The sequence below is a fragment of the Podarcis cretensis genome (assembly GCF_951804945.1).
Source record: "Podarcis cretensis genome assembly, chromosome: 3".
NCBI lineage: Eukaryota > Metazoa > Chordata > Lepidosauria > Squamata > Lacertidae > Podarcis > Podarcis cretensis.
In genome coordinates, this window is record NC_137172.1 from 58,287,911 (window position 1) to 58,311,732 (window position 23,822).

General features: G+C 40.4%; 2 protein-coding genes across 6 annotated transcripts in view; one reads left to right on the forward strand and one right to left on the reverse strand.

The window, feature by feature from the left end:
- The window catches only part of ESR1 (estrogen receptor 1), a 205,466-nt gene that overhangs the window by 117,055 nt on the left and 64,589 nt on the right, over positions 1 to 23,822 (reverse strand). For 4 of the 5 annotated variants that reach the window (XM_079971531.1, XM_079971532.1, XM_079971529.1 and 1 more), the window contains one exon: positions 5,419 to 5,921. In XM_079971531.1, coding sequence (XP_079827657.1) covers positions 5,419 to 5,852 — 434 coding nt within the window. In that variant the 5' untranslated portion in view covers positions 5,853 to 5,921. Of the gene's footprint in view, positions 1 to 5,418; positions 5,922 to 23,822 lie in introns of those variants that run through there. The other variant, XM_079971533.1, reaches the window with a different exon arrangement.
- The window catches only part of LOC307213408 (uncharacterized protein), a gene marked incomplete at its 3' end in the record, with an annotated part of 117,316 nt that overhangs the window by 89,483 nt on the left and 4,011 nt on the right, over positions 1 to 23,822 (forward strand). The gene's annotated exons all lie outside the window — the stretch shown is intronic.

Genomic DNA, 23,822 nt, shown 5'->3' on the forward strand with positions numbered 1-23,822 from the left:
ATTCTAAAACACATAAATATCATGCTTCATTTTTTCATTATTTCACTAGCAGTTTAACCGGTGTTGACACGCTACACTACAACTGTAAGAGAGCCACCAGAGAGCACACAGTGTACCCACTCTATTTACTGCTTCTAGTAAAGCGGATCCATAACAATAGCTTTCTTCTTCCCCTGAGCAATGATAATTAATTAGTAATAATATCTTCTGTTACTTTTTTCAGCTACAGACTGCCTATACCAGTGGACTCAATCAGTGTGCAAGGACTCAACAGTGTAGTGTGAAAAACTTGTGTATTGTTTGACAGATGGCTAGCAAAGGCTTAAAGGTGACATTAGAGTGCAAGGCAACAAGGATTTTAATAATTGCCAGCTGAGATCAAGGTCAACATCCAGGCCAGAAGATGTAACTCCTATATCAGACTCTTCTCAATCTGGCAATGCATAAATAGGTAGAGAAGTTATTCTAACCTGTTACTGTGAGCACTGAAGGGTTTTTATAAGTGGCTATTTAGCTCAGCCGGATACAGAAGCATTTGGGCTGCTTTAACAGCATGAGCACATTCAGCCACGCTGAGCTTTCTAGTCACAATTCTGCTGGATTACAAAAGAAGGTCTTCTCTACCTCGACCCCATCTGTAACATGCTCCTCATGCTGCTCAGAGAGAGTTGCAAGCGCATCGTTGAAAGGATAGACACTGGATGTAAAGAAAGGTTTGGGCAATCAGCTAAAAATACCACTAGCAGCAGTAGTCTGCCAGTCCAAACGTGGGGAGATGTGGAGCAGGCACTTGTTTGTGTTGGGTAGAGAAAGTAGGTTGTATGCAGAGACCCATCTAAACCCTGGATCCTGCAAGTGTTAGAATATAAGCCAGGCTAGCTTCCTGGTGAGGTGATTGCCTGGGTGATGGGGAAACAAAGGAAACGGATCTGTGTGAGGCGACAAATGGGTGGGGCTGGTAGTTAGAAAAAGACAAATGTAAGAGTTGAAAGTTGTAGTGACGTGGGCCAGATGTAAAGAAGCAAGCTGGGAGTAGAGAGAGACAGAGCAATGTCTAATGTCTGTTTGAATCCAAGGCTGTTGCTATGGGAGAAACAAGACCCTTTTGGTGTGTTAATGCTGTGAACCCCTCCACTGTAGGGTCAGGTTGTATAGGTGTGTAAATAAACCATATATCATAAAGACACCACAGTCTCCACTCTGCCTCATTGTCCAAAAGGAAACACGAACCCAGGGAAAGGACCTGGAACCCCTGGAATCTCGCACTGCTTGAACATCGGGGTGACATACAATAGCACCCATGAGTTCCAGGGATCAGGGAGCAATGGAAAGCTACCAAGTGGCAGAGGTGAGGTTAGGACCCTAGCTCTGTATTTTTGTGTCTGCTCTCCAACTGAATGCCCTTCAGATGTCTTAAGGCTCCAATTCCTATCAGCTTTACCAGCATAAATAATGGGGGTTGTAGTTCAGAATGCCAGGCTGGAAACGGCTGATGAGCTTATCGCAATGCATACCAAAAGGCATCCCAGTAATAAAACTAAAAATGTATTTGCAACAAACAGTGCTTTTAGTATGAAAGAATGAATGAATTTACTCTAACCTTTCCTTCCACGGTCATTCGTGAGCATTCAGTTACCATAGTAAACTTCTAGTGCTGTTTAGGGCTAAGTGGTGGCAACTGAAATCATCTTCTTTACAGCTCTATGCAATGCTAAATTGCCTGCTTTGTTACTCAGTGCCTGCCATGCAGGGCTCAGTCAAACAACAAGTTCAAGTGCCAACTCAGTCCTTAACTATCTAAAAGTTACAGTATCTTAGCTTCAACTCCCTGTGTACAGATTTTTTTTTAAAAAAAATATATTCCTAGGGGGATGCTTTTAGTAAGGAGATTGAAACTGTATGAGAATTTAGCATATAATGCTGCAATTTAAAGAATTCTTCCATTAAAACTAATGGAACTTACTTCCAAGTAAGCATAGTTAACGTCTTGAACATTATAACATCTTAAACACTAGAGAGTACCAGTACAAACCTATGCATGCCTACTTAGAAGCCTCACTCGAGTGTTTACATATTTACAGCCATTGATAAACTAAGTGGTTCAGTAAGACTTACTTGTGAGCTGAGTCACAAATGAAAATAAATCTACATTGTAGTGTTAGAAAAATATACGAAAAGAGTCCAGACCACTGACGGTTTGTTAACTTGTAAGAGACCTAACCACAAACTTAAATACCATAGGAAATTCTTTTAAGAAACCTAAACTATTTAATTCAATATTTTTGATCATCTATAGCTGAAAAAATTATAGGGAGTTTTTAAACAGTGTGTTTAAAATATGAAGAGGCTGCAAGCCTATGCATTCTTCCTTATCAGTAATGTTTACGCAACTCAACGGGACCAAATTCTGAGTAAGCACATGTAGAATTTCAACATGCATTAATTTATAATATCAAGTGAAGAGTATTTCTACTATTACAGTGTCTGTTAAAGCACAGTAATAAAATTTTGCAATAGAGCAATATTTTAAAAGTAGAAGTAACATTTTATTTTTAAAACACAGTGAAAAAAAGAGTGTAAAATGCTTGAAAGGTTTTTGGACAAAAAGAAAGGCATACTACCAAACACATTGTATTTTCCAGAATACAGCTCCTCCGAAAAGTCTAAAGAGAAAGAAGAATAACACTAGCCAAAATATGCGTCCAATTCTTTTTTGAATGCTGATATCACCTCATTTGGGAAATCCATAGAAAAATTAAATGTTCCATCGTAACTTAAATGCCACCTTAAGGCCACAATGAAAAATTATATTCCACTATGAACTCTACAAGATAACACAGTTGAAAACTAAATATTTTATTTTCTCTCAAGTCTAGTGGAACTGAGGCTAAAGAAGCCAAACCATACCAGCCTTAGTGAACCATTATCTAATTCTACTGAAGTCATGTTAAGTCATGTTAAGCAATATAGTAAACACAGAAAGCAGGAGCTGTGTGGCAGCTCCATTCACTCCATGACTGAAAAAAACCCTGTAGTCTTTATGTCTGAGTTTTTAGCAATCTCTCTCTCTCTCTCTCTCTCTCTCTATATATATATATATGAAGTACTATTAAAATGATTTTGTCTAAATGGAATGATAATCATTGGAGCTTTCACAAAACACCAAGAGAAATCAATTGCAAATAACTTTGTGTTTATTATATAGTCACAAAAAGTTGGTAATACATGGCTATTCCTCAAGAACTACTTTTGTTGTCACTATTCTGTGGCTTAGTATAAAGCTCGAAATAAATAAAAAATTGTCCAGTAGCACCTTAGAGACCAGCTAAGTTTGTTCTGGGTATAAGCTTTCATGTGCATGCACACTTCTTCAGAAATGTATATCTGAAGAAGTGTACACCTGAAGTTTGTTCTGGGTATAAGCTTTCATGTGCATGCACACTTCTTCAGAAATGTGTATCTGAAGAAGTGTACACCTGAAGAAGTGTATATCTGAAGAAGTGTGCATGCACATGAAAGCTTATACCCAGAACAAACTTAGTTTGTCTCTAAGGTGCTACTGGACAATTTGTTATGTATTTCGACTGCGTCAGACCAACACGGCTACCTACCTGAATTTAGTATAAAGTTGTTATTTTCCAGTTTAGGCGACCAACATCTTCCAGACAGCACATTCTTCATGCTGATATGTGGCAGGTTGCATACTCAGCAGCATCTCATGCCCTAGTCGGCCTAGTGGGTGGCCTTTTTAATCTTGTTGTAATCTCCACTAGAGGAATGTATTAGGAACCTGCTAGGTCAATTTATGTTCCTTCTATTTATCTATTTATTTCCTTCTATTTATCTATTTATCATTAAATTTCCGTGCTGTGCCTTCTTGTAAAGGAGCCCACAGTGCTTCCATGTTGGTTGTGCACTTGTTCTAACCTCTTTTGCACTGTTGTAACTAAAGAGCACTTTCCCCCAACAGTTCAAAGTTATCTGTTTTTATGTCTCATGGAACATGTGTGTTTGTGTGTTTTAAAACAGGCTCAGCAAGACTTTGGCGCGTGACTTTGGGCTTCTGTGGCAATACATAACCAAAACACATGCCATGGCTAAAATCCAGCAATAGGTTCTGTGTTTGAAGGTGTAAGTATGGCAGATAACAAATTATAAATATTGCAGGAATTATTACTTCTGGTTTTACAGTCTGTTTGCTGCTCAGGCATCCTTGGATTTCTAGGAACCAGCAAGGAAATCTCAAGTAGAGCAGAAAGCACATTGATTAACATAGATTCACGTCAATGCAGCAAACTATTTTACAGAATTATGCTCCCAATATTATTGGAACAGATCCCCAAATGTGATCACAAATGCAGAAGAGGTGCATCTTAGAGTATTATTTGCAATAATAATAATAAGTGGTGTTTCAGTCCCTCTCTGGATCCTCCACTTAGTTTCATTACTCATGATGCATGTGTGTGCAAGTTGTACTTGATTCGAACAAAGTCAACACAATAAATTGTATAGTTGGTGGGAGAGTTAAGCAATACTTTCTGTTTCATGCTTTTATGATTTCTGTCACCATTGTACCAGCCACATTCTCCCAGCAAGTTCAAAGAGCCCTAAAATCTCTTTATAGATGCAGGCCTATTAAAGCGCCAATGTATGCTACTCCCCCTCATTCTCCGAAAGGAAAGGATTTTTTTTAAAAAAAATCTTATCAGCTCTGAGACTTCTCTTAGTGTACTACAAGTTACAGAGAAAAAACATCTGAGAAGCCGATCTTTTAAAATACACCATTGACTGAGTGTGCGCACACAAGTATTGTTAGGACTACCTTATTTCCCCTCCGTGGCCTTAGGTGCACTTTCTAAAAGCTTCTTTATGACTGAAGAACCATCTTTAAGTTAATCACAACTATTTGGAAGGGCAACCCTCTAATTTTCTGAACACTTCATATAAAAGTCAATTGATGCAGTGTAAGGGCAGACGTGGAAAAATCTTTCTGTCCACGGACTTAACGTTCAAACATGTAAACATATAGAAGGAACAGATTGGTATAATTCAAAAAACTCTTGCATTATAGCTGCTCTTCCATCTGAATTTGCTAGCGTTTCGTTTTGTCCTGTCCTAGAGCTCACTATTTTGAGCTTCAGGGTTGTTTTCCCTCCCCAAGGCAGCCCAACTTGTTTTTCATATGCATTTCGCTTCTAGCGTACACAGCAACAATTACCCAACCGTCACAAGAGACATTTTGATTTACACCACACTATCGCTGAGTCGAATAATTCAGCAGTGACTCAATAATTCTGATGGCATAACTCCCCAGAAAGAAAGAAATCACGCTTCTCTCTCTCTCTCTCTCCCCCCCCCCGCTTTAAACACTGTTTTATACACCTGCTCTGTTTCAAATAAATCAGTGGCATGACTTACCTGTAGAATGCTGTTGGGGCCGCTTCTCTCATCGTAAAGCTGTTCGGTTCGTTCTCAAGGTAGTAAGGTACCTGCTGGCTGGGGTGATGAATGAAAGGTGAAAGCTGAGGTGCCGTCTGTAAGAACACAACAGGGCTCGGAGGAACATTATTCAAAGAATGAAATCCTCCCAAGTTGCTAGACCCAAATGACTCTGTCGTAGGGGCATAACTGAGGCTGGGTGAGCTGTACACCGGAGCAGTAGTGGAAAAATCATAAGCGGCACCTTCTGGGTAGTTGAAAACTCCAGTTTTGCTGCTGTCCACATACATTTCGCTAATCGGCCGCTCCAGAGGAATCTTCAGCTGAGGTCTGCTGAGAGGCTCTAGTTCATTGCCTTGTATCTGGTGCAGTAAAGCGACACTGGAGGTTTTTGTGTGAAGGGTCATGGTCATTGTTAGTGGCAGAGAGGGTGCTATATCTTGGTAGGGTGTTAGAAGAAGAATCAGCAGCTGGCAATCCACCTGAAAAAAGAGTAGAAATCAGCTTGAAATAGGGCAAAACCCATGTTTTCTGGCTAACAGATCTGAGTATGCATGTATCCAGCTAGTCCCAGCAAGGAGGAAGATATAACTGAGCAGAGTCTAAGCACAGGGAACAGTGTCGCTCCTGCTCTCTCTCACTCTCTGACTCTAACTTGAAGTACTTCTCATCTGAGCTAATATGCTTTACAACAGTGCTGGCAATAGGCCAGATACTTTTGCCTTGCACTGGCATTGGTTTAAACATCACTTGAAAAACAATTAACTCTGGATTCATACCAAATCATTGTTTCAATGTACTAGTTGTTTAAGTTTTCTCTTTATGTGGCTCTGATAATCAAAGGCAGGCACTGAGGAGCAAATGGGTTGGGGCTTTTAAGTATTCCAAAGGCTAGCACGGAGCCTCGTCTGTTCATGTTGTATACCCCTACCAGGCTTCAGTTATTCTTTCTCTATCTACTTCCTGTCCTGTTCATTTTCATGTTTGTTAGAAATATGGAAAGTGTATACTGTAATGACCCTGGGTAGGACTACAGTGTAGTTGAGATGTGGCACAGTAAAGTGTGTTTTTGTGAAGGCACACTTGCTTGCTCGTGTGCAGCCAGCCACAGACTGTCAAATTCCAGAAATCAAAGAGTGTTCTGTATCTAAGTCAGAGAAAAGGCACACAAACATGCCTACTGCAATTATCATGATTCCTGGTATTTAGTAGCAGAAAGCATTTTTTTTAAAAGGAAAGAAAAGAAAGAAAAGTTAGACCTGCAGTTATGCTGCCATTGTGCTTATCAGCATGCTTCTTTCATTTGAATTGCGAAATCAAATAAAAATATAAAGTGAAATCAGTCATTGCTTAAACATGTAGCCTCTTGACATTTAACCACATATTAGCTGCATGGAAAACAAAGAGCTAATAAATCTAGCAACAACAACCAAAAGTCTAGGGTTTTTTATCTTCAATTTAACATTGAGACCAAACTATAAAAAACAGAGCTTTGAAAATATCTAAAGGGATCATTTTAACATATTCAAATAAAAAGAAATTTAAGACAAAACAGACTTCAGAATAATTTATTTTGCCATCTCATGATTTTTAACTTTGTAGAAACAAAGAAGCCATTAAATTATTCAAATAGATAGCTTCACAGCTATCTATGCTCCGCTGGTTAAAAAACAAACAAAACCTTTTGTGAAACTGAAACATAGATAGCCAAGTGAATGTATGAATGCAATTCCATACTTAAATGCTTAATTGTTATTCAGATTATAAACCCTGATACAAATGATAGATTGTTTTAAACATTTTTAGCATATACAACAAATAACATGGAGAGCAATGAATGAATACACGAATTTGCCTCTATAACCAAAAAAATAGTTTTGAAACAATTTTATCACAAATTATGAAAAAGGACTTTGTTACAAATGAGTAACAAGGTGCATAATTACATAAGTTGTGTTTGCAGTGAATAACAAAATTGTACATTTTACAGAATGCTACCTTGTAATATACAGGTACCATTTACAGAAATCATATCTGAAGACGATTAAAGATATCTTGAATCTCTTTGGATCTTAATCTGCTAGTTTTAATAAATATTCACATTCATACTTGCCCTACTAGCTTTAATAGAAGGCAGAAATCTGGTGAGGAATTATGGTTGTTGTAAATATACCTGATTTGCACAAGAAGGAAATAAAGATGCACATACCTGAGGATACAGACAGATCCTACAAAAACTCAACAAACATGCATGCATATATGCCCCAGAGCACAAGTGAGAGTGTGTGTGTGTATCTCTCTCTCTGAATGCACATGTGTTTGCAATTTTCATAAGACACCAACGTAACTCCGTTCATATATCTTTATGTAAATGCAGTAGTGTTGGGTTGTAAGTTTAAAGCTGGCTAATGCATACAGGAAGTTTATTTGTGCAGCCATACACTTAATCTAGCATTATTATATTTTCCAAACCAGGGGTCCAATGAAATAAGAGTTACAAACACAAAGGGTAAGGAACATGTTTAAATGGAATTTATACCACATTATTTTGAGGTTGGAAAAAAATGCTACAGCAGAGGGCAGATTAGAGATTGAAGACAAATGTAATTACTGTACACAATTCCCTGACAATGTTAACATACCTGAATCATAATTTCAACATTAAACTGAACTTGCTGAGTTTAAGGGGAAAGGCGGAATCTAAACTAGACATCCAAACCAGGATCCCATTCCCGAGACAGGAACCCACAAGTTCAACCTCTCACAAATTATGCCACGTAATCCAAACTAAAGTATGCAGACCAGGAGCAAATAAAGTGCAGCACATTATGGTGTCTGCAGAACATGAGTTCCAGAAAACTCAAGGAAGTGATCCAAAGCACATTCAACAGAAGGAGAAGACCTCTTAAGCTCTACCTTGACAGGATGAGGGTCAATAAACCAAAACTGAATTCTAAATATATGGGAAGGTGGCTCTCAGGTCTGGCAGATTAGAATTCTTCTGCTTCTGGAAGAATGGTACACTCCCCTAGAAGTAGCAGGTATGTAGCATGGAGGTCTCCTTGATTTGACAATGTCACATGAGGATCAGGTAGCCTTAGTGCAACAGAGTGCCTTCTACTAGCTTTGACCGATTGGTCAGCTTTGGCTGTTTCAGGGCAGAGATAGCCTGGCAACATTTACCCTTGTTCTGGAAACGCTGTAGCTGGGTTACATCGGGATTACCACCAGCCAACTAGGCTTTTCCATTTGGCCCATGAGGGCATTTTCCCATACCACAGCCACCTGCCTCTCACTTGACATCAGATGTCACACCAGGTGTGTGGGGAGGTAAAGATGCAGCTGGATTGGCCAACCTGTAGAAAGCAAGAGTGAACTCACCACGCTGAGGAGTACGGAGTACAATCCTGCCTAGTTTGGGTGCACTAGTGAGTTCCTCTGAACCCTCTAGGGGTGCTCCTCAAGGGAGTTCAATCCTGTTTGGACACTCTTTCACTCCATCCCCCAAGGGGCCAATTTTGACAGGCGGGTGGGACAAGGATAGTTTGGCCATGGTGATTCATGCATTGGCAACCTCAAGACTCAATGATTGCAATATGCTCTATGTCTGGTTCAGACACTACAGCTAGTATAAACATCATAGGCTAAACTGTTGGTGGGGACAGACTGCTGCCAACACCCCACTTCTGTGCTGAAAAGCTTTCACCAGCTGCTCATGTGCTACTGGGCCAGCTTCAGGCTTCTTGTATTTATTTGAGGTCATTGGGGGAGTCAGTTAGTAGTCCCCCATGGCTCAGATACACAGCTCATATTCATCAGGAGCAGTGTGTTCAGTATTGTAGGTCCAATTTTATGTAACTCCTTTCCAGTTGAGGTCCCTGTTGAATTTCTGGCAACTACTGGTGGTATCTTTCTGTCTCAAGAAACAATGGAGTGTGCCTCCAGGCAGTTGGGGGGGGGAGTGTCAAACTTCTGTGTTACCAGTACTGAAGTGACCTTCCATAGTGTACAAGCTTAGGAAGTGTATGGAGGTCCTAGGCTGCCCAGAGAATGACACCCTCCCCTCGGCCTCACTAATGTGGTCCAAAAGAAAGCAGAGTCATACGTTTGGCACATGCTTGGCTCGGGGAGTTGCTAGAAGGAGGCGTACAAGGTGCCATCCAACCACCTTAGGGACTCCACTCGGGATTTTTGTAGGGTTTCTACTTGCCTTCTCTTCTCCCAAATATATCCCACAAGACAGAAGGCTTAGGATCAGAGCTTTCTTTCTCCTAGATGGGATACCTTCCCAGGTTGTTAATCCCATCTGCCTCTCAATTTCCTCTACAGCACATGCAGAAATCACCTTCTTGACCGTTGAACCCCCTATTGATTTCATCCGCTCAATCCACCAGACTCTGATTTAATTGCTTTAACTAATATTTACTTTCATTAGATTGTATTCCTTTTACACTGCTTAGAGACCATTGTAATTAAGTGGTATATAAATTGTAGAAATATAAAATAAAATGAATAAATAAATAAACCCACCTGTCAGTCACCAGGTATCATTATAGTAAAAGCTTGCCCGGCATGTTTGTTGTCAGTTTCACATCTGTTCAGTTTTGTTTTGTTTCCATTCTGTTTTGTTTTCTGCAAATTGTTCTTTTAAACCACACAAAAGCTGTGTTTAAATTGTATACACTTCCTTAAATTGTATTTTTGTAAGCATTTTGTACCAAAATACTCATTTTGGTATGCATCCCCTCCCTCTACGCATTTTTGTATACATTTCTAAAGCTGAGAACTACATTGCAAAATTCAGAGAAGTGTGAAATCCAATGAGTCCCTATGCTCCAATTTGCATATTAATCAGGAAAACACATATATATTTTTAATTCAGCATGTTTATGAATTATTATGTATCCCTACTTAAGACATTTTTATTTGGCATGGAATTTTAAACGATTATATCACCTCAGTCTGCTTTTGGTTTCTATAGTCTTTTGTTTCCTCTCAGTCTGCAAATTACTAGGAAGTAATTTTATTGTATTTGCACTTTGAATAATTTTATGGCTGTTGTACACCATCAGAAATCCATTGGATGACAAGTATTTTTAAAAGCCAGTCTCTGTGATTGACACCTGAATCCAAAAAAGAGTCCATTATGTTTGCACTATGTGTGGGGTACAACCCAGCCCAATGCAAAGGACCTCGCCATCTCTTCTCCTCCTCTTGCCAACTCACCTACAGGGAATTAGAAGTTTTGGACTACAAGCGGTCAGGGTGGAGGGAAGCTGTAGTCAGACAGGTTGAAGACTGACGGTGAAGTCATGCTGAAGGCCCTGGTAACCTCACTTAGTAATAATAATAATAATAATAATAATAATAATAATAATAATAATTTATTATTTATACCCCGCCCATCTGGCTGGGCCTCCCCAGCCACTCTGGGCGGCTTCCATAAAAACCAAAAATACAGTAAAATATCACACGTTAAAAACTTCCCTGAACAGTAAATGACACAAATGGAGGGGGGACCAGCTCTGGTGGTCTCATCATTCAGCGATACAACAGTTATTTAGTTAACAGAAATCAAGGTTAATCACATAGTAGGCACGGAACAAGAAGCTAATATACAACTACATAGGAAAGGGAAAGTAATTTCAGAAGAAGTAAAAGGGTGGAGTCTCAGCTCCAAGGCATAATAACTAAGAGACAATATTTAACTCTATTATAACCAATTACAACATTGCTCCACCCTTACTTTACAACTCAGACACAGTCCTTCAAATAACATAAGAACTCTTTGCTCTTTCACTGGATCACACTTCTTCTCAGGAGTGGGCATCTCCTCTAGATTCATCTGTCCGTCACTGGTGTCTCTGACTTTTATGAACAGTTTTTATGAACAGCCCTGAACAACCAGGTTCAGAATTCTCACTTACTCTCCAGGGCTCTGGTTCTTCTTGGGTGACGGCTCAAGTACTTCAGATGCATCTATCCACATGTAGATGTCACATTAATACTTACAGACTACTCACTATTAGAAGACTGCAACTTTAAATAATAAAGGCCCCGTTTGTTATCAGGTCATCCCTGGAATCTATGTAAGTTAGTGGGTACTGAGACTTTTTGGGAAGAATGAATTCTGAACCTTTAAGTCTTTGACATGGTAGCCATGTAGGGATTTTTAAGTAGCCCCCCCCCCCATACTTCTCCTTTCATGTCAGGATACAGTAAATCCAGATGAGTCCTTAGTCCCCTTCCCATTAGCAGTTGGCCAGAACTTATGCCTATGATGATTTGTGGCATTGTCTTGTACTTCTTTAAAATCCCTTACTGCTCTTTCAACAAGGTCATTTGAAGCTGGGTGATAGGATGATGTTTGAATGCCCAATGGTGAAGGATGATGGGAACTGTAGTTCAGCAACATCTGGACAGCCAAAACGTTTTCCACATTTTGAATGAGCCTCTGTGAAAAAATCCTCTTCCCTAAAATAGGGGCCAGCATAGTCTAAATGCAAAATTATTTATGTTATTTATTTCATAAAATCTATACACCGCTTGATTGTAGAAAACCTCAAAGCAGTTTACAAAATGATAAAACAATAAAATCAAGGAAAAATCACAACAATACATTAAATCATTCAAAAGTTAAAATACTAAAGCAGATTAGAATTACTTCCTAAGCATCTGGGTAAAGGTAAAGGGACCCCTGACCATTAGGTCCAGTCGTGGCCAACTCTGGGGTTGCGGCGCTTATCTCGCTTTATTGGCTGAGGGAGCCGACGTACAGCTTCCGGGTCATGTGGCCAGAATGACTAAGCCGTTTCTGGCGAACCAGAGCAGCGTATGGAAACACCGTTTACCTTCCCGCCATACCTATTTATCTACTTGCATTTTGACGTGCTTTCGAACTGCTAGGTTGGCAGGAGCAGGGACTAAGCAACAGGAGCTCACCCCGTCACAGGGATTTGAACTGCCGACCTTCCGATCGGCAAGTCCTAGGCTCTGTGGTTTAACCCACAGCACCACCCGCATCTAAGCATCTCGGTAGGCTTGTCTAAACAAGAATGTTCTTAGCAGGTTCCAAAAGAATACCGTGTAGACACCTACTTGATCTCAATAGGCAGGGAGTTCCAAAGTGTAGGTTCTTCTGGTGCAAGGGGGTCTGTGCTGGAGTTTCTTGATGCAGCTGGCACTGGGAACAGTGCTTGACAACTCTTTCCAAGCCACTAGACATCACTATGAGCTACAGCTTTCATCCAGAAAATTCTTGGCAGGCACCTCATGTAAACCTCTCAGACCCCTTTGCTGTTTTTGTCATGGCAACACCACCCGCATGAGCCACAAGATGCAGGGATAATATAGCTCAGTTCTATATTCATTGCCCGGAATTCATTCCTGGATTCTGTTGCGGCCCCTGTAAAATGTAATGGATTACCCCAGATAGTACAGGAGTCTGCTGAGTCCACATTCTGATCTGGAATGCCTCTACAGGGGACAGATCCAGATGTTCTAAAAGCCCAGTGATCTGCATAGCGCAATCTTCAAAAGAGGATGGTTTTAGCAAATACTATCTTAGGATTGGGACGCGGGTGGCGCTGTGGGTAAAACCTCAGCGCCTAGGACTTGCCGATCGTCAGGTCGGCGGTTTGAATCCCCGCGGCGGGTTGCGCTCCCATTGCTCGGTCCCAGCGCCTGCCAACCTAGCAGTTCGAAAGCACCCCCGGGTGCAAGTAAATAAATAGGGACCGCTTACTAGCGGGAAGGTAAACAGCGTTTCCGTGTGCTGCACTGGTGCTGGCTCGCCAGATGCAGCTTGTCACGCTGGCCACGTGACCCGCAAGTGTCTCTGGACAGCGCTGGCCACCGGCCTCTTAAGCGAGATGGGCGCGCAACCCCAGAGTCGGACACGACTGGCCCGTACGGGCAGGGGTACCTTTACTTTTACCTTTATCTTAGGATTTGGAAGATGGTCCTGATCTTTTGCATGTGATGAGGAGAATGTAATCAATCATCACCACAACTTCCAGGATGTCCTTTGGGAGCTTTTTAATGGCCCTTTGGAATATATCTCTGGCTGATGAAACTCCATAGGACAACCTGTTACACTTGAATTTCTTGCAGTCCTCAAGTTCCATCTGCTGGTAAGCCTGGGGCATGTCCTACTTTTAAAATGGAGGCCTTCTCCAAGCAATGCGAGCAAGTACTAAGTTCTTGGAATGGGGTAAATGTCTAATTTATAAATTTGATTGATTATGACTTCTTATTCCAATCTACCCGGTTCTGTTTCAGTTCTCCCTGTGAGAGCACAGGGCACTGCTCTGGTTTTACAGTACTTTGGCTGGCTGCCCTCCTGTTATAAATACTGGTTTTTATTCCTCTTACTGTACCTACTCCTTCTTGAAATATTTTAGGGTGGCTTCTATGCCTCTACTTTACTTCAGCCATGTTGAACCAAGTAAAGTTTGGCCTTTCTTCCTTTTCTATTAAAGCCTTTAAGACTTTATGTTGACCTTTGTATGTGACTGAACTCTTATCGATCCTAGGACTAGGAGATTTCTGCCAGTGTAAGTACTTAATTTCACTATTCTCTTGGCCAATGGACTCAGGTCTCCTTTACATTGTTGGTAACTCTCTTCATTGACAACTGTAACAGAAGCCCCTGACTCTACAGTATTTCCATGCCTACTGGTTGATTCCTGAACTACACAGTTACAGTATAAGTCTCCTTTTTTTTCTATTACACAGTAAACCAAGCGAATCTTCTAATCTGCCTCCTCTCCCCTTTCCATCTGTAAATAATAAGCTTTTTGTTTTCTTGCCTCTCTCTTGGACTGACTTGGTTGTGGAACCAGACAACCTCCTTCACGATTTCTTCCTAAATGCCTAGGTTTTATGAATTTATAGCATTGGGACATTCAGTGTTTACCAACATAGGCTGACAGCATTCCTCCTCAACAATAGCACCTTTCCAGATCTCTAAACATCTGCTGTGGGCTGCAGACTTGACTTATAGACTTATTTTGAGTTTCTCTGTTGTCAAGATGCAAATCCTGTACATTTGTCACCGTAGCTTCCATGGTAGTTGCCACCTTTATCATAGGTCTGATCCCTATCATCCAGTAATTGCTTTTTATTTTTTCCATGACTAATTCCATACACATATCTGTCTCTCAATGTTCCCTCCAGATTTCCAGAATAACAGGGTTCAGTAAGTTTTTAGAGATGAGCTATATACTCTGATACAGATTCACCTTCCTTCAACCTCCTATTATGGAATTTGAAACGTTTCACAATTATACTTGGCCTTGGAATATAGTGGTCAGACAAGATCTTTTGCAACTCTGCCAAACTTTTATCCTCTGGCTTTTGTGGTTTTAACAAGCTTCTTAAAAGGGAGTAAGTTGAACATCTACAAGCACTGAGAAATGCTGCCTTTTGTTTGTCATCTCAGTGATTACATTAGCAAGGAAATAGTGGCCCAGTATGTCAACATACTCTTCTGTTTCTGAATTAAATTCCTCAGTTTTTCCACAGGATGGCATACCTGGGGTTTTTTCTCATTGCTACTGTTAAATTCTTGTTTATTTAATATACAGGCCCAGAATAAGAAGCATACACACTACATAGGAAAAGGAAAGTAACCACAAGAATAAGCTAAACAGTGGAGTCTTAGCTCTAACTATCATAACTGGAGACAATATTAAATCTATAATTACTGATTACACAAGTAGATTAGTTCTTTGGGGTCATCTGACTCCCTAGGCAAAGAGGACTGTGGTTTGTACTGTGCAGGCGCAACTAGGACAGTGTATAATTCAGTAAGACAGTTTAAGTCCAGCAGTGGCTGGCTTAGGGCAGCTGGCTACTAATGAATAGTCACTGTTCCCTCCATCCTGGGATACAGAAAAAACTCCATGGAGAGTAACAATGACAGAGGGTCTCGTGTGGCCGCTTAGGCATCCACACACACCCCCCACCACCCAAAATGACACAAGCTTCTATGGTATTTGCATATGCTAATTTATGGGTATAAATACAAATTTATAAACAATGTCTATAATCTAAATAGAAACAAAATATATCTCATCATAGTGGGGAAGACTGCGACCAAGTGACTTCTGTGTCTTCTCAGTCATCTACCAGGTGCTGTTGATGGACAACTTCAAGGTCTCTGCTCTCCCTTCATATAATTATCTTGAAATTAGACTTGTACCACATAAGAGCCTCCTTCAGTAGAGGATTCTCCACTGAAAGCTCTTTAAATAGAAAGTTGCACTCTGTAATGTAGGACCTATGACCCTCATAAGAAAGCCCCCAATACCTCATTCAGATTCTGCTCAAAAACTGAATGTTGCTATCCAAGGCAAAGCAGGAAGAGGCAAAGCAAGCAGGTGTGTAATGAACTGCACTGCTGGGAGGGTGATTAGATGCTACCCAAAATGAGCCGGGCAGGCCTGACCAAATGTGAGGATACACCAAGCCAGCAAGTATTCCTTTGCAACTAGGACTTGCCCAAAATGTGTCATCAAATAGTAGCACAACCGGGTGAAGTAAACCAAGCCTGGTAGCTGAGCCCTATAAGGCTAGCAGAGTAAACTGATCTCCCTGTGCTGGTCTAGTTTCCTTGTCATCAGAATTACAGCAATTATTTTCAAAGCCATCTTGCTGAGTAATGGCTTTAAGTTTATACTCTGCAGAAGATGTATTTGATTATGTGGCTATTATTTTCAGAATTGTAGTGCTTCCAAGGGTTCATTTTCTCCTCAAGTGGTGTTTTCTGAAAATTATACATAAGAGCCTCTGGTAGAGAATGTGGAATCCAGAATCTGTTGAACAAGGCAGAGAATGCAGGTACAGAACTTGTGGGAGAAGGCAGAACATCTAGATGCCAGTCTATGATAGAGGAAGCCTAGAAGCATTATTGAGCATTTTATACTTGCTGTGTTTTAACACAAGCCAGACTGGGCCAGCCATGGCAACTATGTCCTTTCTTGATGGCACCGTGTACTGTACTAAAACTGTAACCAAAGCCACATTTGAACCACTTCTGGGCTCTTTCCAAGAAAGTTGTTGACAAACTAGAATGGAGTGGAGAACAGTGTTACGTAGGAGTTCATGCCTGTTGTATGGTTCTGGGGATATTGGCAATTCACCGAGCTACGCACTACAACCCATAGGTCCCATTCCTGGTCAGTCACCACCAGTTCAAACTCCATGAGTGTCTATGTGGAAATGAGATTTTTTTGCTCCTACACTTTAATATTTGTTTACACTGAATTGCATTTGGAATTTTATTGCCCATTCACTCAGTCTGAATTAAGTTCTTTTGGGGGCTGAACGATGAACAGTGTCTAGTTCATCTACAAGTTCATTATCTTACGTGTGTGTTTGACTTTTTAGATTATTTGGGCCTTTAAACTCAAAGATAATAATCGCTTGGGAAAATAAATTATACAATTCACTTTCCTCTGTTTTGATGTTTTCTTAATTTTCCTAAGTATAGTTTATACATTAACTTTCTGCTACATTAACACCTGAAACAAAACAGTACTAAACCAGAAAACTGAACAATTACTACAAGTGATTGTATGAAGTCTTCTTTTTTCCAGTAAAATGGCAAAGAGGCTATTCCTTTTGCCAGCTTGTTGTAATATTCCAGCTTCACCTTTATAAATTCCAACCTCTACACTACTAAATATATTGGAGTCCTGTCCTCATTTGACTCTATTCACCCTACAGCCATGAGGATAATAAAGATCCAGAACATAAATCATGTGAGTAAACATTAAGGAGCTATGCACTTAAACTCAGTGAAGAGACAATTGTTGACAATTTTAAATAATAAAAGGCTGTCTCAGACAAGGGGTTGTAAAACAGGTGCAGGTGAGTAAGCCACCATCATTGCAATATACAGGCCTCCCCACAAAAAACCCCACAAAAAATTCAAAAGCTTTGGGAGGCAGTAGATTTCAAAAAGACTAGCTCGTCTCAATTATTTCCATGGGTCTACTCTATGTCTTCTACATAATTCATAAATCTTGAGGAAACTTGATCATATTTCTGGAATACACGGTCTGTTTATTTCCCTTTCATTTATCACTCTCATTACAAGTTCCCAAGTGAAGAGAAATGGAGAAATGGTGCATTCAGGGTTCAGGTGTATGAATAGGGTAACACTGGTTGTATTTCTGGACCTCTCAAAGCTTTTTGGTGATTTGTTCTTTGGGGCTGCTAAGCTAAGTGAGCAATCTTACTAGATACCCATGGTCCTACTATGTACTGCGATACCTTCTTTAGTCTCAAGGAGCATGCTCTGTTTACATAGGCTCTTCCCTATGATCCCTGCACAGTATTCTCCATCACAGGAGGCAGCCTATGGGGGTAGAAAAGGATCTGAAAATTTGAAATTAAAGTACTAACAAACAAATGAAAACTGACAGATCTATAGCTCTTTGATCAAGTGAGCAGGACTTCTCTTTCTCTTACACACATATATGAAGCTTAAGACTGTACAAGGTTTGTTTTTCTTTAACTAAAAATGACAGAAGAGCAATATCTGTTTGCCAGTTTGCTGTCAGTTTTAGTCTTGGGTTTTCAAAAACTTTTGTATGAGAACATGATCACAAAAAGCTGGCCATCATAGAGCTGAAATCCACACTGAGCTTTAGCTATCACTTTATTTGTTGGGTAAAACTTCATGTGAAACCACAGCAGGATGAGAGGATTAACAACTTTACAATGGAAAACTGTAGAACCTATTCCATCAGAAAGAGGAAATAAGCTTGCTAGCAAAGACAAGACAGAAACTGGGCCAGCAGTTTGTCCACATTCAAGTATTGCTGGGAGGCAAAACCACAAGCAGAGAGCCAGAACTCTAGAAGAAACTGCACCATAGTAATTTGAAATCAAGTTTGAGTGGTTCCAGATTGTGTCTGCATTCCATGTTGTAGACACTGTCTTTTAAAAGAGCTGGAAGATACAAGACAACCACCACAAGAAACACAACATGAACATTCACAATATGAATGGTGTTTAAAAAAATATGAACTACAGCAGCTCAAGAAACAGATATGTAGAAAGAAATGCCACCAAAAACTCATGTTATTATTATAAGCACTAAGTATTTTATATTGCCTACTTTTCATATTTTGGGTGCTTTTTGAAAACTGCCACAGTTGGGAGGACAGTTCCTAGTCCAAATATCGTTTTAGGGCTAAAGTTCAAGTTATGCAAAAGATCCATGACTGGAGGTTCCGGCGTTCTGGCTTGCTAACGTTTGTTATTGTTTTGACTTTTTAAAAAAAATCAGGGGCTCCCAAATAGATCAGATAGAGGGAGAGGAATTGAACTAGAGCTGCAATTGTTTGCTATTTGCTGCGCTGGAGAACAATACAGACACAAGACAGTATCTGTATTTCTTTGTCTACCTAGCAGGTCAAACAAATGCTGGAGGGAGAAGGATTTACACTGGGAAATTAAATGGGAGAGAAACATTATTCACTAACCTCGCCCCATTTTTCTAGCCTTCCAGATAAATATATTGCTACATCCAATCTAACAAGAGGGAGATCCCCTTGCTGTGCAGTGGTTTAAAAGGGGTAAGCCACGCCCCCCTGGCCGACTGGATTAACCTGCCAGGGGCCATGACACGGGGCTTCGCCAGCCCCCGCTGTGTGTAGAGGACACGTGATCTGACTGCAACACCATCCCACTCGGAAGTGGGACGACTTTCTCACATAATAAGCAGTATGTCCTGCTGACATGCAATCACATAGATCAGGGATTAGAAACTGGATCTGGCTGGTGGGATGGATCCAAAACACACACACTCTTGTGGGTCATTTTGACAGGTAGACTGCATCCTCTGTGGCAAGAGTTGTGGCCCACCTGTCAATCATATGGCATCAGATGATTCCACTTCAAAGCAAGAATTAGAAATGTGTTCCCAATTTGTCCTTTCTTCCCTTTGCAGTCATAGCTTGAATTCAAGCTATGGCTGCAAAGGAAGGTTGCTGGCTGCACCTGCTAAGGAAGGAATGAGAGTGCATTCCATATGGGCCCCCATTTTTTCCTTGTTAGCTGCAATTCTACATACTGTAAGGTGACAGAAAAAGGTGCCACATTCAAAAAAGGACTGAACCAGCAACTAGAAAGGAAGGATCAGTGAGCCCCCAGTTCTTCCCTTTCAGGCTGGTCCCAGGGTTTTACCTGACCCATGCCTGAAAGGTAATAGACAGGCGACCACAGCTCTTGCCACAGAGGATGCAGTCCTTGCTTTTTGTAACTGTGTATGTGGAATATGATGGCATAAGCATTAGAGTCACCACCACATATTTAGTTAGTTGTATTTTATACCCGACGCTTCTTTCAAAAGCTACACAGAGCAGCTTGCAAAATGTGAACGATATCATCAATGCACTAATATAATAGAAAATAACAAATTACCAACACAACAGAAACAGTAGTCAAGCATTAAAACACCATTACATGACTAAGGAGAGCCAATGGCCCACTGGAATAAAATTGGCTCCACTGCATGTGTTAAAACTAGTAAAGATCGAGTCTCTTATATCCTACTGTCTTAGTCTAATAGGCCTCAACTTTTTTTTTTAGTATAGACACTGTTGTAATCTCTGCTGCCAGTATTTCAAAGTAGAAAAAAAGTTTCCACTTACAGGAAATTGTCACTGGTGAACGAATGACAGCTTTTCTCATTCATCCTGCATCGAGATGACAGCTCCAATCAAATACAATTGTAACAAATTGGTTACCATGACCATAAATCACAACTCTGTATTAGGGGTGGAATTTTCTGAAAATCCATTTGCTTCCTCCAGTGGTCCCTTTCTGGATCAGGCTCCTGCGTATGCAATTTTGCACTACCACTTGCTCTGATAAAGCTACTCCCCATCTACCTCACAGTGAACTATGGAGTACCTAATATTAGCTAAAGCTGAAGCTTGGAGAACCACCCCACCAAAGTTGTCCATAAATGTATTCTTATCAAGTCATGCCTACACCACAAACTGTAACTGATAAACACACATACATAGATCTCCTTTGGGGGCATAGCCCACCCAATGAGACTACCCAAGCAGAAATGACATCCATTCAAAAATAGCTTGATCACATAACTAGATTCTCGCGGAAGCAAGCAAAGAAACTGGCATAAAACATACCATACTCAATGTAAGTTTCCTGCCCAAAGTCCTGTTTGATGTTAAACACAAATGCTGTGAATATGTTCCCATGTGAAAGTTTACAGTCACTTAAATGTGATTTCCACCACTGATGGTTAAATGCCTACTTTCAGACATTCACAACATGCATCTGGATTTGTCGGCATTCACATTTCAAAGTCTAGCTTGTATGAATAGCAACCTGCTATATGAAACTAGTATTTTTTTGCAACTGAGCTTTTCTTTGTCTTATGTACAAAATACAGCTGGTGAATATGAGGAGATAGCTTAAAGGATTTATCCAATATGGTACAAATTATATGGTTAATTTAAGAACAGAAGGAAAGGATTAGAGAATAATCCCAAAGCATATGGAAGTGGCTTTAGAATAGTTGCACATCTCTCTATCAGTTTCAGGCATGAATCTGGTCTTCCATAATTTAGGAAACCCAAGGAGATTTGTGTCTGATAGATAAACCCCTGGCAAAGATCAATAGAAGAAGGGTTGAATTGACCTGAGAACTTATTTTGTTATGGGAAGACAGGCATTCTGACCTGAGGCTTACCCTCGTAGCCTGCAAAAGCACCCTATGCAGTGAGTCTAGGGGAACGTTTTACATAAATGCATTAGCATTGTAGAAATCCAGGAAGACACTAAGCCTTCTCCAGAGCAATAACGGCTCCAGTAGCATTTGCATTGCAGACGTTCACAGTTGTTTAATTTGCAGAAATTGCCAAGAATTAGTGTTTGGAAGACTGAATTATTGCTGAGAAGCATTTAGTTATTTGAACTCATTTGTACTGTTATGTTGAGGAGAATATTGAGCATTATTCACCATACTGCTTGCTTTAATTACTGAGTAGGGAGTGCTTCACCACAAATGTGATTCTGATACAAGAAAAGAAGAATTTCATGTGCCCTTGTCAAGCAAGCTTCACTACTGCAGGATTTTGTTTGCCAAAAAAATACAGTGCCAAGGTCAGTATGCCCTACAGTAGAAATGAGCAAATAAGGGCGCTCTCCCAACAATATACACAACAGGGTTTGTTCTTTGTCTAGACAAAGTGTGGCTTGACTAATGTGGAATCAGGATTGTACCCTAGGATAGGTGTGGATAATCGTCAGTCCATGGGTTGCATGCATCCCTCAGCTGCTCTTCATTCAGGGCTCCAAGATTCAGGGACCCTTGTGCACTTTTCCTGACTGCCAGGCTGATCAGCCATCAAGTGGGCAACATGGAAAGGATCACTGGGTGCCACAGACAATGATATTGATATTGGGATACCTGGGGAATGAAGGCTTTAACCTGCCCCTCCACCACAACTCTGCATATGCTCAAAATAGCTGTCCCCCACATGGCTAATAGTAGTGCAGAGACAGCAATTTTGGCTGCATTGGAATTGCTAGAGAGTGGCGGCTTCAAGCTCGCTCCACCATTAGGAGACTGAAGAATGAACGCCAAATATCAATGTTGGAAAGGTTGCATGCATACTGCTCAGGTATTAAGCACTGCAAAATACGGACATTTGGAATCAGCTTTATGGTTATGGAACAATAGCTTCTGCGAGCACAAATCAAAACAGAAGTAAAACTCCATCCAATATTCACACCAACAAAGGGGCTAGTAAAATCAACAGCAGGAAAAGCGACTGGTTTGTTGAGCCTTAATGCTTTAATGTTGCATCTCAGCTGCTGTGTAAAGAGAGAAATGCATTTTCATCTCTGGAGTGGAACAAACGGGACTTTGGTGTTTCAGCAACAGTTGTTTTTTCTTGGCAGATGTTTCAACACTCAGAACAGAAAAGATCAAAGAACACAGTTCAGTGCCAGGGGCAGGGGTGGGGTGGGGTAGGAAATCAGGGTTATTCATTATTTCAACAATCTTGGTTTCTTTGCTTGTTCTCTTGTTTGCATTGTTTTCTGGCAAACCAAATGGTGTCCCTCAGAAGTACACTGGAGTGGTCAATAGTCTGGATTGTTCTTGGGCAGTAAACTCTCTATGGTAGTACTGAGTGTTAACGAAGCTAACATTAAAGATAGCTATATGTTTATTCTTTCATTGACAAACACAACGATTCAAAATACATCAACTTGTCCAAAGGCACTGTTTTCTATGGTGTAACAGATATTATGCAAGGTGCACTATTGATGGATTATGCCTCTCTTGAAGCAAAAAAGGAACAATACATTGAAGTGGCTTGAAACTGAGGCTAGACAAATTTAGACCAGAAACCTTGTTTTGGACGCATATAATAGACATTGTATGGATGAGCAAGCCCCCCCCCACCCCCCAAAAAAGGCTCCTAAAATCTTCTGCCCCCAGGGCCCACTTGACATGGCTGAAAACTACTCAGGACCACCAGACACAAAATGGTGACAGAGTTTGGCATTGGCAATTACTGGCATCATTTTCTAGTGATATGATCCTACATTTTAAAAGAAAACAATGTATTGAAATAGAAACTAGTATTAAAAAGCTCTGTTCTATTTCAGAATGATCTTGGCATAGAATATATGTAGTTGCAAGTCGTCTGCAACTCTGCAGAGTAGGACTTACTGCTGTGTTGCACTGCTCAGCTATTATGTTGACAGTCAACATAACTTTGATGTAGTGTAAGCAGATGAATCAATCTCATGTCTAAGGATAAGACAGCATGTTTTTACTATCTAACTTGCTTTGGAGCATTTAAGAGTGCCTATAACATAGGACCTATATGTTTGACAGTTTTGTATCTGTTGTTTCTAAGGTATTCATAGACTCAGGCTGCAATCCTATATACTCCTACCCAGGAGTATAAACCCCATTGACTCTACTGCCAAGTAGATGTGTGTAGGATTGCACTATTGGCTATTTTGGGCAGATATTCAAGAACAGGTAGGCTAAAGCTCAACACTTGAATCAGTTTTATTTGTTTTGGAAAGCATAAGGGACATTTGCAGTTTGAGGTTATAGTAAACTTTGTCTATGGGGATTTATATGCCTAATATACTTTCATATTTAATGTAAATAATAAATATATATAATGTATTCATGACAAGACATTATTTCTTTTAGGACTTTTGACATTTTTTATTTGAAGCATTTGGGATGACTTACAGTTTGGTTGGTTCCTAATAGACTGTATCTTAAAATTTAGATGCACCGGCATATTGAATTTCTGGTCCTCAGGCCAGCACAAGTCAGCTGGATGGCCTGCTCATAACTCTATTGC